General features: G+C 44.8%; 1 protein-coding gene across 4 annotated transcripts in view; it reads left to right on the forward strand.

Annotated features, from left to right (window-relative positions):
- The window catches only part of UXS1 (UDP-glucuronate decarboxylase 1), a 92,681-nt gene that overhangs the window by 54,026 nt on the left and 24,217 nt on the right, over positions 1-14,438 (forward strand). For all 4 annotated transcript variants that reach the window (XM_077749299.1, XM_077749300.1, XM_077749302.1 and 1 more), the window contains 3 exons: positions 5,490-5,594; positions 8,615-8,674; positions 12,072-12,193. In XM_077749299.1, coding sequence (XP_077605425.1) covers positions 5,490-5,594; positions 8,615-8,674; positions 12,072-12,193 — 287 coding nt within the window. The remainder of the gene's footprint in view (positions 1-5,489; positions 5,595-8,614; positions 8,675-12,071; positions 12,194-14,438) is intronic.

A 14,438-nucleotide genomic window follows, 5' to 3' on the forward strand; every position in this document is an offset into this window, starting at 1 on the left:
CTACTTGGGATTCTCTCTCTCCCTCTTTCTCTGCCCCTCCCCTGCTCATGCTTGCACTCTTCTCTCCCTCTCTCTCTCAAAAATCAGTAAAGTAAAAAATAAAAAAAATAATTAGAAATGCAGTGCCTGGATGTGGAGTTAGTGGTCAGCTACCTACATCTGTGTTCTTCTTCTTTTTTTTTTTTTTTATGTTTTTTAAATTTATTTCTGAGAGAGAGAGAGAGACAGCCTGAACAGAGGAGGGGCAGAGAGAGAGGGAGACACAGAATCTGAAACAGGCTCCAGACTCTGGGCTAGCTGTCAGCACAGAGCCCAACGCGGGGTTGGAACCCACAAACCATGAGATCATGACCTGAGCCGAAGTCAGATGCTTAACCGACTGAGCCACCCAGGCGCCCCCCTTACACCTGTGTTCTTGAGCTTTGTAGGGGAGCAGGGACAGACAGGTCCTGTCTGTAAGCTGGAAAGGATAAAACTACCTAAGAATGATGGCATTTTGTGAGACCTGTCTTGTTACCTCACAATTCTCACAGTAAAATCTTTGTTTGCTTTTTATTTTCAGCTGTTTATCAACTCTGCATAACTTGGGGTGGGGGATAAGGTCAGAAAACAATCCCAGGATTTTCCTCTTATTTAGATGGATATCCTTAACAAATTTGCATATTAACAGACTATAAATAATTTTAAAAGGTTTTGTATTTTTTTAGTTTTCTGAAAGAAAGATTGGTCTTTCAAAAGCATGGGTTCTATCTTTAAATTAGTATTTTTCAAATATGGCGTTTAAAGTATTGTCTATGGAATGGGTCAAGAAAATGTGGCTTATATATACAATGGGATACTACATGGTAATGAGAAAGAATGAAATCTGGCCATTTGTAGCAATGTGGATGGAACTCCAGGATGTTACGCTAAGTGAAATAAGTCAGGCAGAGAAGGACAGATACCCTATGTTTTCACTCATATGTGGAACAGGAGAAACTTAACAGAAGAAGGGGAGGGGAAGGGGAAAAATAGTTAAGGAGAGGGAGGGAGGCAAACCATAAGAGACTCTTAAATACTGAGAATAAACTGAGGGTTGATGGAGGTGGGGGAGAGGGGAAAAGGGGTTGATGGGCATGAAGGAGGGCACTTGTGGGGATGAGCACTGGGTGTTATATGGAAACCAACTTGACAATAAACTATAAAAGAAAAAAATTTATTTTAAAAAGTATCTGTGAAGGTCCAGAGTCCCCCCTCCTGGAGTGTCTGCCCCTGGATGCCAGGGGTCTACGCATCTGTCACTCCAAAGCTTCACTGGGTGACTGATACATAACGGATTGACTGAGAATCTTGAATGACTGGCAGTGGCTCGGGAGCCTCATTTTTAGCTCTTATATTCCCAGGGTAGAGAAAGGGAATCGAAAAGTATGGACACAGAAACTATTCATTTTGACTTCAGCTTTAGTAAGAGTTATACCCTTTTTCCACTAATGCTCTTTTCATCTGCTTTTACTGCTCATAAACATCTTACTTTGTTTTTTACCATCTGAACCATTTTTCAAGTGTGTTAGCCTGTAGTGTTGTACATATTGTGTTAGGAAAGCTCTTCAGAACTTTTTCACCACGCACTGAACCATAACACCCCTCCCCCAGCCCCCATAATCACTATTCTACTGAGTTTGATTGATGACTCTAGGGATCTCGTGTAAGTGGAATCCTACTTTTCGTGACCAGATTATTTCACTTAGGGGGGATGTCCTCAAAGTACTATGTTGTCAGTATGTGACAGGATTTTTTCAGTTTTAAGGTTGAATAATTTCACTGTGTGCATGAGTGTGCATGTGCTCACATTATATTTTGCTTCTCTGTTTATCTGTCCATGGATGCTTAGGTTGCTTCCCCCGCTTGGCCATTGTGAATGGTGCTGCTATGAACGTGGGTTTGTAAATTTCTCTTTGAGACCCTGCTTTCAATTCTTTTGAGCATATACCCAGAAGTGGGATTCCTGCTCTTATGTTACTTCTATTTTTAAGACTTTGAGGAATCATCACACTGTTTTCCTTAGTGGCTGCACCGTTTTCTGTCGCCACCAAAGTGTGCAAGGGTTCCACTCTGTCCACATTCTCAATAACACTTGTTATTTTCTGTTTTCTCTCTTTTTCTTTCTTTAAATAGTAGATATCCTAATGGGTGTGAAGTGATACCTGACTATAGTTTTGCATTTCTGTGGTGTTTTGTGATGTTGAACCTCTTTTCATATGGTTGTTGGCCATTTGTATATCATCTTTGGAGAAATTGTCCATTCAAGTGCTTTGCCATTTTTTGAGTTATTTGATTCTGTTGGTGGTGGTTTGTAGGAGTTCTTTATATGTTCTGGATAGTAAAACCTTATCATATATATAGCTTGTAAATATTTTCTTCCATTCTGTAGTTTGCCTTTTTAGGGTTAATTGTGTCCTTTGATTCTATCAGAAAAATTTTTTAAGTTTGATGTACTCCTATTTTTCTATTTTTGCTTCTTTTAACTTTACTTTTTATGTCCTGTCCAAGAAATCTTTGCCAAATCCAATGTCATGAAGCTTTCGCCCTGTTTTCTCCTAAAGGTTTTATTGTTTTAGGTGTTACATTTAGGTCTTTTGTCCATTTTGAGTTAATTTTTGTACGTAGTGTAAGATAAGGATGCAACTTTATTCTTTTGTATGTAGATTCCCAACTGACAGAGACTGTCCTTTCTTCGTTGAGTGACTTGGTATTCTTATCAAAGGTCACTGAACTATATATACAATGGTTTATTTCTAGACATTGGTCTATATGTCTGTCTTTATGCCAGTAACATACTGCTTTGATTACTGTAGCTTTATACTGTTTTGAAATCAGGAGATGTAAGTCTTCCAACTTTGTTCTTTTTCAAAAATTGTTTTGGCTAGTCAGTGTCATTTGAAGTTCCATGTGAATTGCAGAATTATTTTTTTTCTTCTGCAAAAATCGCTGTTGAGATTTTGATATAGTGTTGCAGAGTATCATTTTTCTAAAAATTAAGACTTCTTTAAGTTTTTATTTATTTTGAGAAAGATAAAGAACAAGCAGAGGAGGGACAGAGAGGGAGGGAGACAGAATCCCAAGCAGGCACCATGCTGTCAGCACAGAGCCCAGTGCAGGGCTTGAACTCATGAACTATGGATCACTTTTATCTTTTGGATCATGACCTGAGCCGAAATCATGAGTTGGATACTTACCTGACTGAGCCACCCAGGCACCCCCAAAATTAAGACTTTTTAAAGCAATCAAGTCAGGACTTTTCTGGAATAGTCTTGGCAAAAAAGAAGCCTCATAAATAAATATCCAGAAGATGGGGCCTACAGTCTTTTACATGTGGTTCTTGCTTCCCTTGAGGGATGGTCATGGTATCAGAAAAACATATACTTACCAGGTTTTTCCATGAGCCAGTCCAGTACCTAGAACCCCTTCCCAAAGATACTACCTTCATAGAACCATCCATAGAAAGCTTCTGCTTTCTCCTAGTCTTGGTGGCTCACATGCACTGAGCCTCCCATATGTGCTTGGGTTTGAAAGACTGTGATAATTAGGGTGAATTAAGTAGAGACTGAGCTCACAGCCTAGAGATCCTGCTCTTGTGTGGAGGCATCACTTCTGCCCGTTCTGTGAAGACAAACTGTAATCCAGCTCGCAGCCCTGGGTGGGAGAGTGTTCGGAAATAGCCCCTACCCCTGAAGGCACTGCAGTGATTCCCGTGCCGTCCTGGGCACGGCAGATTTTCAGCAGGTTGTGAGTGGATGTCAGTGGGGAGGGTGGGCATTTTTTGAGGGGAGTGGATGTTTTCTGAGAAAGTGATTTGGAGAATTCACCATGGGGACTGTTTTTCCCAGTTTGCCTGTTGGCTGGTGGTTTCTGACATCTAGCCACTAATGTGCCTTACCTTAAAGAGCCGTGGTCCCTGGTTAGGAAGAGGGTGGAAGGCCAAGGAGTTCCCTGTAGGCCCTCTTGAATGGGCGCTGGAGAGCCATGTACAAGGAGGATTCATTTTGGCAGCTGTGTTTCAGATCCCCCATTCCTCTGCTCTCTGTGAATGGTGGTGATATTTTCTTTCTCCCAGAGCTGAAGTGGAATGGCACAGTACAGACTTCCTTGTCTGAATGGATGGCTTTCCTATACATGCTACTTCATGGAGAGATATTGCTTCCCAGGGGGCTCTCTCTGTGGCAGGTGCTCCTGACCCTGGAGAGCAAGGGTGGGGATGGTGATTTCCCAGTGAATGCCTATACATGGCAGAGTCATAAGAACCCAGTCATTTCACCATTCATGGCTTTAAAAACACCTTCCAACTACAGCTCTAGTCATGGCAGTACCATATAATGCTAAAAAACCTCTGGGTTTGGATTAAAATAGAACTGGGTTCAAATCCTGGCATTGTCGTTATTTAACTGCTTCACTTACAAGCCTTGTAATCTCTTACGTAAAACAGGAATGATGGTATTTTAGCCTCAAAATTATGGTAATTATTATAATGCTTTATCAGCTGCTTAGTGATTAGTGTCAAAATCTAGGCCCTCATAATGTCTCTTGCTCAGAACTACATGGTCTTCATTATCAGTGCAAATCCAGATTCTATCCCGGTATTTAAAGTCTCACATGCTGTAGCTGTACCAGACTTGTCACTGAGATCTTTCAGAGCCTCAGCAGAAACTCTTGCCTTGTAGCCTCACCCTTTCCCATCCCTGGTACAGAGCACACCCACTCCCAAGTAGCATGACCGGGAATGAACTCCTCGCCCATCTCTCTGCACAGCCAGGCCCACCTCAAGGCAAGACCCCAAGGGGCCCAGTCTCCTTCATCAGACCAGAAACCCCCAGAGCTGGCGATTTGTCATTGTATCCCCACCCTTGTCCTATGTCCTTCATGAAATAGGCATTCGGTGAGTTATTAACGTTGGTTTCCAGTGTATCTTTTTGCTCATGAGCAACTAAGCAGATCCTCAATAAATAATCAGTGAAAAACAGAAACTACCCCCTGTCACCTCGGGGTCTGGTTTTATGTACACAAGATACGTGAAAACAAAGCAAAAGATTATCTCCTCCCGTACGTTAATGCTTTTATGTCAGATTGGTTTTACAAATTAAAAACCTTGCTTGCTTTAGATGTTCATGTTTAATTCAGTGTCTGAAAAAATGATCTTCCTCCTGATTTGCATGCTGTATCTGGGACAGATCTCAGAAAACAGTCTACTCTGGAGTCAGATTGACTCTCGTTAGAGAACAGGCCTGGATCACTAGGCCCCCACGTGTTTTTGTTGCAGACAATTAGACTTTCTATTTTTGTTTAAAGTTCTTCTAATTGCAAAAGCAAATTACTTTTTATGAAGAATAAAACAGTAACAACTAGAATTTCAGTGATACAGAAATGCCTGTATCATACAGCCTTATTCTTAGGAGTTCAGAATATTTTTAATGTTTCCCATGGAAATCACATACTTCCATTTTTGTCTCCTTTAGTTGACCAGATATACCACCTGGCCTCTCCAGCCTCCCCTCCAAACTACATGTATAACCCCATCAAGACACTGAAGACCAATACAATTGGGACATTAAACATGCTAGGTAAGTTCTCCTTTCCTTATTTCATAGCTCTTGTTGGGAATGTTACAGGCAAGCCCAGGCATAGGCCATTAACGTTCTGTTAGAGCTTGATCTGAGTCTTTAGACCCCTCCCTCATCCCTGACATGTGCTCTTGCAGAGTGATTTTATGAGCCATCAGAGTTTGTCACGGGGACACCGCAATCCTCGTAACCAGTCTGCACTGCCTCAGTTGAATCCCCTGGAAGTGGCCACTTGTCACTGTGACTGTGTGTCCTTCCTTCACTTTACCCTGTGATATATGGTGTGTGTGCCTCTGCGCTGGAAGAGGCACTGGCAACTCTGATCCGAGGTTGGGTTGGTGTGAACTGCACACACGGGGCTTTCAGAAATGCTCCTGGGAGGAGCAGAAGACCAGCTGACCTTATGGGGTTGTCCAAACTGAGTGCCTGAGTCTAGACTGAACGGCAGGATTCACCTTGGAAGTGGAAGGTGACGGCATGAGCACCATTAAAGGGGCCATAGGTGCATGTTTACAACATGCCATAGATTGGCAGCTGTGGATAACACATACCTACGAATGTTCGAAATTAGACGCATCTTAAGTTTGACACAAGTTTCAAAAACTAGGGGTTTTGATTAGTTGCAAAGTGGGAAGAAGGAACCACTTTTTAAAATGTCAAGTGAAAAATGGATTTAATCATGGTAACATTTAAGACAGCTTCTATAAATGGATTTGGGAAATGCAGCACTAAATTGTTATTTGAGGGAAGCATGGAGACAAGGGACTGAAAGGGAAGCCAGAGACTGGTTTTCAGGCCTCTTAGACTAAACAGTTTGAGGGGTCCAGCTCTGCATGAAGTAAATGATTCATTCTCCTAGTCTAGAAAGGGCATCTGTTCCCTTTGTTACAACCCCTGCCCTGGTCACCAGATAGAACAGGGTCCCTGCTTCCATAGAACTGCTTGCTGCTCCCACCCTTCATCACACTCCCTCTGCCGCCCCAGCCACTTCCTCTGTACCCAAGTGAGATACAACAGAGGACAAGCCACCGAGCACGTGACGTTTAAGAAGATAGCATCCATTGTGCAGGCACTGTGCCCAGGCACTGTCCTGTTTCAGCTAACGATTGTCCTTAGTCTCTTCTGCCAGGAAACTTGGTATTTCCTGGAGGAGGTAATACATGAGCCCAGGCACCAGTGACACTGAGGAGGAAGGGAATGCTCCCAAAGGGAGGTGCCAGTGAAGTGCTGTTAAGAGTTCCAGGCAGAAGAGAGTCTTGGGCCATGGGTGAGATTGGACCTAGAAGTCCTGAAGGAATGGTAAACTCCTTTCAGGAATGACAGGACAAAAGCTGAAGGTGGCGCACAGTCACTAGGCTGCGAAGACTCAAGAGAGACTTCATGTTCCAGATGGAGAGAGGTGCTGTCATTAATCGCTTTGCACTTGAGACAGGATGCAGTGAACCCCACCTGGCCCCTTCCTGGTGGGGCCCTTCCCTCTCTGTGGCTCCCCACTTCCCTGGGCCTGTGCTCGGCTTCTTCAAGATGAGACCCCTGTGCCCAGTCCCTGTGTAAACATCCGGTCACTAGAACAACACAGGTGGGGCTCTGCTGGCTCCCCACCAATGGGTTCTCATGATGATGGAGATGCTCTGGGTCCCAGGTGTATCCATGTCAGTGTCCTGCTTGTGATATTGTACTCTAGTTTTCGGGGGAACTCGGTAGGGGTACACAGTGTCTCTCTGCGTTGACTTGTATGACTGCATTTGACTCTACAATTACCCCAAAAGTTTATTACAAAAAAAAACAAAAACAAAAACCCCCGGGGGTCTTTCCTTTTGAAACTGCTACCGTTGCATCTGTGCAGGGATGTGGTACTGTGATCCCCTAGGCAGACTTCCAGGGTCGAAATAGCAGTGAAGGAGACAGACCTGTGGTGTTGGTAGCCTTAGCCTGTACATTCCATATCCTGCTACGTCCCTTTTTGACATGTTTTTGTTCCACTGCGTTGTGGCATTTGCATAGATGATCTCCAGCCCTGTTCTCTTGTTCTTGTGCATCTTCACAGCTCCCTGCTTCCCTCCCCCGGAGCTCCCACACCCCGAGGCCCCACACACCAGGGCCCTGTGTGTCACCTGGCTGCTTCCAGAAGTGCCCACAGGTTGTGTGTGCACACCCGGCTCCCTCCCCCAGCACTTCACGGACACCTTGCTGGACTCCTGCCCCACCACGTGCACGCATGCAGCGTTGGGTGTGTGGCAGAGGCCGACCTTGGATCTGGTGCCATCGTGCGGGCACCAAAGGCTCCGTGGGGTAGTACGTTTGGGAGCCATCGGATTAAGTGAAGGGTGATGGGCCTCTGGCACACAGCTGCCATGGCCTCTGATGAACATTGGGACTTTGTGAGAGCATCTGGAGACCTTCCATACCTACATGACTACCACAGAGCACGATGTTCTAGTCTAGTCTCCCTGGAAGGGGTTTATGCGGGAAAGCGTTCAGAGCCCCACACGGGAATGTGACAACTTGCTTTGGAGAAGGGGCTATTGCAGCTAAGCCTTGAAAGAGACGGGAGGGCAGGGCAAAGGGGCCCTGCCAGGGGCGCTGGCTCAGACATGGTCAGAATGCCAGGGGGCACGTCAAGGAGGCGGCAGGTGGGCCGCGTCGCGGGGAGGACTGTGGAAGTCCTTGGACATGAGAACAGCCTTGTCTTCTGCCCACTGGTGGTAGCCCCAAGCCCACACCTTACCAAAGTAACAGATTCTCCATTTGGCCCTTCCTGCATCTGCACTTACAAGTGTCCAACTAAATACTGTGCTTCTGAGGCTTCATTTGTGTTTTTCTGTTTTGTTTTGTTTTGTTTTGTTTTTGGTTCCAACGTAGATGCAATATGAGTGGATGGTGCACAGGACGCAGATGGTCAGATACAATTAATACTAAAAACTTGCATAAGCTGGCTACAAAAATGTGCATGGACTTCTGTAATTACCTTGTTTCCCTGAGGGTGTCAGCTTCTCTGATCATATCTTTGCTTTCTGTAGGGCTGGCAAAACGAGTCGGTGCTCGCCTGCTCCTGGCTTCCACCTCGGAGGTGTATGGAGGTGAGTGGTGAGGTTTCCCCTTCGGTGCTGGCTCTGGGCCCACGGGACTGTCCTGGGGGAGGAAGAAATCAAAAATGAGTGCTGGATTCCCCATGTAAGATGGTCCAGCCCGCTCTCCTTGTGCACGAGGCAGTGGAAAGGCCACCCATCAGCCACCTGTGGTCTGCCCTCTGTGGGACAAACCCCTTCTCCTCCCGCAGCTGAACGCCCTTGGGTGACTGTTTCATGTCACCTTGCCAAGAAGGGCCTGCCGTCTACGAACCCACAGAGAGGCTTTTCCCATTCGGCTCTGAAAGGACCTCAGAAATCATGCAGTAGGGAGTTTCGGTCTGGGTTAGCTGGAGCACTCTTCTTCAGTGTAAGCAGTAGATGCCAAGCCTGACCTGCGGAGAACTCAGGGGTTGGCCTTGGCTTGCCTGGCAGAGAGAAACGTACTGATTGCCTCACCTGTTGTATAATGACTTCTGGAAGAATCTCAAGTAGGGAGTGCCAGAAAACTCATGAGCCTTTTTGGCCAGCCTGTAGCACTTTACCTCCCCTCCAGGCCTGTTAAGCAGGCCTGCATTAGGAGTGGGGTGAGGGCTGCAGGTTCAGGTTCTTAGGGATTTCTGTTCAGCCCCAAACCAACCGGTGCAGGGTTGTGAAGAACGGCATCGTGGAAGCAATGGAAGCTAGACCCTGATGTGTAACTTATCTACTTCACGTTACTGTTTTGGACAGAGAAAGGAGGAAGTGAAGGGGCAAAATAGGAAGAGATGTTCTTCCTTCCTTCCTTCCTTCCTTCCTTCCTTCCTTCCTTCCTTCCTTCCTTCCTTCCTTCCTTCCTTCCACCAAGTGAAAAAAATAATTCTAGAAAAAGAAAATCTACTAAGTGCAGTTCTGTTCTTTGTAATCCCAATGAAAATGAAATCTTGGCAGTTAAAAGCATCCACCCCCTACCTGTTCCCTTCACTGCTTTTAGAACAGACAGCTGAGTGGATTTGCATTCCACCTCCCTGTTTTTTTTTCCTGTAGCAAGACTTCAAAAGGGGTCAATTTCCCTTTGTAGGGCCCTGGATGATTCCCCTCCACTTCCTCTGATGAGCTTTACATATCATAAGAGGAGTGGTGTTGATACAGTCCATAGGGCTGAATCTTTTTTTTTTTTTTAAGTTTATTTATTTTGAGAGAGAGAGCACATGCAAGGGAGGGTCACAGAGAAAGGGAGAGAGAATCCCAAGGAGGTACCACACTGTTAGCACAGAGTCTGATGCAGGGCTTGATTCCATAAATGGTGAGATCATGACCTGAGCTGAGATCAAGAGTCAGACACTTACCCGACTGAGCCACCCAGGCGCTCCTCAAAGGGCTAAATCTTTTTAAATGTCTCAGATATAAAGGTACTCCTCTTATTGGCCCAGAAGGGCACAGTGACATCTTTTCCCTGTGCAGCCTTTTTTCCCCCCTCTCACTTTATTTACTGTTTGCACGTTTGATGACAGCTTGTGTTTTTTAGGGTTCTTAAGTAACATCAGGGTGTTAACTAGTCTGCCCTGATGTTTGAATAGTGTAGTAAACTGACATTTTGGGGAGTGGATGCTTGGTGTGTTAGCCTCACAAAATGCTGAGAAGGGGAGACTAACTGGAAATCAATTTTGACTCTAGACCTTTAGTTTTATAACAAAGTGTGAGCACTTTTGGGGTGCCTGGGTTGCTCAGTCGGTTAAGCATCCGACTTTGGCTTAGGTCGTGATCACATGGTTTGTGGGTTCGAGCCCTGTGTTGGGCTCTGTGCTGACAACTAGCTCAGAGCCTGGAGCCTGCTTCAGATTCTGTATCTCCCTCTTGCTCTGACACTCCCCTGCTCACGCTGTTTCCCTCAGAAATAAAGAAAAACATTAAAAAAATGTTTTTTAAAAACCAAAGTGTGGGCACTTTTTAAACTGGTGTCTTGAACCTTGGGCATCCTGGACACTTCAGCCCAGGGGTGCCTATCAAGGGGCAGATGCATGCATGTGCCTGGTCCTGTTTCTTGCCATTTTCCAAATTTATGATGGTCTCTGAGGAGTCTAGCTCGCCTGGCCCTTGTCAGAAATTCCCAGAAAAGGCCTGGTGTCAATCATCTGTTAACATCTGTGTGAAATTAAGTTACTGGTTTTCTTCTCTCAGGGAGCATTTGCCACAAACCTCTTCTCTCATCCTGCAGTAAAAATATGCCCCCTTCTTAAGAGAATTTTAAACCACAACAGTGGATAGAGAGGTCTGAACCTGCACCTTGATTTGGCCACACTGCAGTGGGAGGCACCAGCCTTCTAAAGGGGGCTGGCTGGTCAGTTCGGGCCCATGTGTATTCATGACTCTGTATCCATGAGCTGAAGTCAGATTTTGGCTATAGGATAAGCAAGAGATGAATTTATAACACAGAATTCCTGTACATTGTCCAGGTTTCTTGGCAAAGATTTACACATCTTGTTGTATGGCTGTATAAAGTTCCTGGTGTACCATATAAATGAGGTATTCACATTCCCAAAAATACACTTGTATTAAAAAAGAATTTGTTACTAGATTTCTTTAAATAGTCTGTTCCTTTGGCACATCTTAAAATGTGATTGATTTACACACCAGGAAAACAAGAGTTTGGATATAAAAAATGTGTGCTAAAGGCACAAGCATTCATGTGCCTTAGGGACGCTCCATCCTTCCACCTACACAGACCAGGGTACTAATGTTTCATTGAGGCTCTCGCATCTGTTCTAGGGTTGTTGGCACGTGGAGAAGTCCTCCTGTTCCACAGAGGTGTTTTTGAAATTATTTCAATACGTACAGGCTTTATAAATATAAAGTTGAACCATATATCCTTTCACATAGATTGCATTTAATTACAGCTTGTATAATTAAGTGTTAAGAACAATTTACAGGAGGGACGCCTGGGTGGCTCAGTTGGTTAAGCGTCCGACTTCAGCTCAGGTCATGATCTCATGGTTCGTGGGTTCGAGCCCTGTGTCGTGCTCTGTACTGACAGCTCAGAGCCTGGAGCCTGTTTTGGATTCTGTGTCTCCCTCTCTCTTTGACCCTCCCCTGTTCATGCTGTCTTTCTCTCTCTCAGAAATAAATAAAACATTAAAACAAATTTTTTTAATTAAAAAAAAAGAACAATTTACAGGAGAGAGAAGAGGCTTGCAGTTGAGAGACCTTGGTCTTTTATTTCTTACCCTGTAAAAGCACCGCCCTTAATATGAGAGGGAAGAGTAGCGCGTCCCACTGGACTTAGAGAGTGGACAGTGCAACATTGATTGGGTGTCTGCATTTGTACATGTTGACCCTGGTCTTTCTAGAGAGTCTTTGAATCATAAATATTCACTGTTCATAATGCGTATGAGCTTGATGAGCACATGGTCTCGCTTTCCCGCACTCATAGATCCTGAAGTCCACCCTCAGAGTGAAGATTACTGGGGCCACGTGAATCCAATAGGCCCCCGAGCCTGCTACGATGAAGGGAAGCGCGTTGCCGAGACCATGTGCTATGCCTACATGAAGCAGGTACCGAACTGCATCCTGGGGCTGGGGGGTAGCACGTGGCACGCCTGTCCCATCAAAGGCAAAGTGCCATCCAGGAAAGAAATGGCGTGATTAAGTGGCTGCTGGGGAAGTTTAGTTTCCCACTACTATAAATTAATAGAGTTATCAGCATCTTTTCCTGTGTATGTCCTTTGTGAAAAACAATTTCCTGGAGATACCTTCTTTGGTTTGGAATGCTGTTGCATGGCTATGAACGGTACATTTCTTTATTGCCTAACTGCCCACCAGCAGTTAGCAAGTGCTTTTATTTGCCTGAAAGCATCAAATCCGTGAAGTTTATTTTTATTGTTGTTGTTTACTTTTCTTTTGAGTTATTTAGTAGGTATAAAAATGAATTTGTTATTGCTTTAATTTGAACTTCTTTAGGAATTATTATTTATGTTTATTTGCCACTGTTTCCTGCCTTAATTACTCGTTGCTGTGCTGGGAGTTTCTCCCATGGATGGTGTCACGGGGCAGATCTGCTCATCATGTGCTGGAGCCCAAAGAGCTGCAGACTGAGAGGTGGAAGGCCTGGGCTCCCACCCCGGCTCTGCCTCCAGGCAAGACCCCAGGCTAGTCCGTCCTTTCCTTGGTCACTGTCCCTGAGCTTCAGCCAGCTTTCTGAGGTCTTCCCAGACATGCCCCCTAGTAGAGGGAGGGATATGGGCATCACTCATTGTGGACTGTAGTCACAAGTGTGGCCCATACTCCCAGGACTCGAGTGGCTGTCCCTGGGAGCAGCAGGCGAGTTCAGATGGCCATGCACTTTGCACGAGGGGAGATGTGTGTCACCGTGCCTGGCGCTGAGTGTCCATGATATCTTTTTTTTTTTTTTTTTTCCAGAGGAGAGTTGTCAGGAAGTTTTTTTTCCTCACATTTTTCATGAAATACCATCATTAAAGACCCATAAAATAACCTCTGCCGATGTAGGTATTCTCTTTTTTTCTTAGCGAGAAGCAAAACTAATTGCTTTCTAAGCTACTTTGGGCAATCGGCTTGTATTATCTATTTATTTTAAGAAACATTAATCAGTGGGCGCTGGGGTGGCTCAGTCTTCAGAAGCTTCAGACTTTGGCTCAGGTTATGATCTCACAGTTTGTGAGCTCAAGCCCTACATTGGGCTCTGTGCTATTAGATCCTCTGTCCCTCTCTCTGCCCCTCCTCTGCTCATGCTTGCTCTCTCACTCTCTCTCTCAAAAATAAACATACATTTTTTTTAAAAAGATTTTTTAAAAAAGAAGCAATCAGTTAGAGAAAGGGCATACCTTTCTCCTTCTTGAGTCCAGAATACCTTGACCCCACAATTTAAGATGGTCTCAACATCTGGATATGTTGGTACTTGAGAAAATTAACCTGCATTCTTGAGGGGTGTGTATTGCATTTTATTGCATAAGGAGTTTGAAGACTTGTGTTTCTCAACTGTTTTCTTTTGCTTTCATTCTTATGGTGTTTCTTAGTGAATTTTTATATAGGTTAAAGCTTGTGGGCAAATAGGACATTTTAATTGAACTCCTGGTTTTTATTAAATGAGTCTAATGAATCTATAGGGAATTGCTGTTTCCCCAAGGTATGAGCTCCTGCTAATTGTAATAGTAATAACATAGCCAGCATTTATTGAGCACCAGCTGTGTGCCAGGAACTGTGATGCACACCCTCATACCAGTCAGGGTTCTCATTTCAAACACAAACTACCATTGCATCCATGCATGTCATCCGGGGCATGGGCTCAGGAAAGTAGCATCTAGATAAATCTGGATCTGTCAGCATTTACATTTCTGCTCACAGAGGTCTTGAGAGGCTAATGGACAGGTAGCCTTGGCCTGAAAACTGTAAACTCATGTTCCCATTAGAAGCCCCTTGTGTGCCTAAGTGTCCCTGATAAGAGCAAGAAGGTGTCCCTGCATTGCAGGGGCTGTCTTGGTGAAGGACAGTCCCTCACTTGAATGATGCCTCTACTGTGGAATGTCTGGAATGTGCTTCACACTCCTGAGGCCTCAGCAGGTGAATATTGTATGGATGAGTCACATCCATGGTCAAGTTAATCATGTGCTTCTCAATGGGACACCAAGGGGCTCTACCTGTGGGAACAGTGTGTGGATTACTTTCGTGTTCTGTTACTAGGTTTGAGAATGCCCTGTAGAAGGAAGGCTCTGTGCTTTTGAGAAGCTTGAGTTCTAGGCCAACAGCACCTAGTAGTCTGTAGATTTGCCCAGACTCCTTTGGA

This window comes from Crocuta crocuta, unplaced genomic scaffold (assembly GCF_008692635.1).
Source record: "Crocuta crocuta isolate KB4526 unplaced genomic scaffold, BGI_CrCroc_1.0 scaffold118, whole genome shotgun sequence".
Classification (NCBI taxonomy): Eukaryota; Metazoa; Chordata; class Mammalia; order Carnivora; family Hyaenidae; genus Crocuta; species Crocuta crocuta.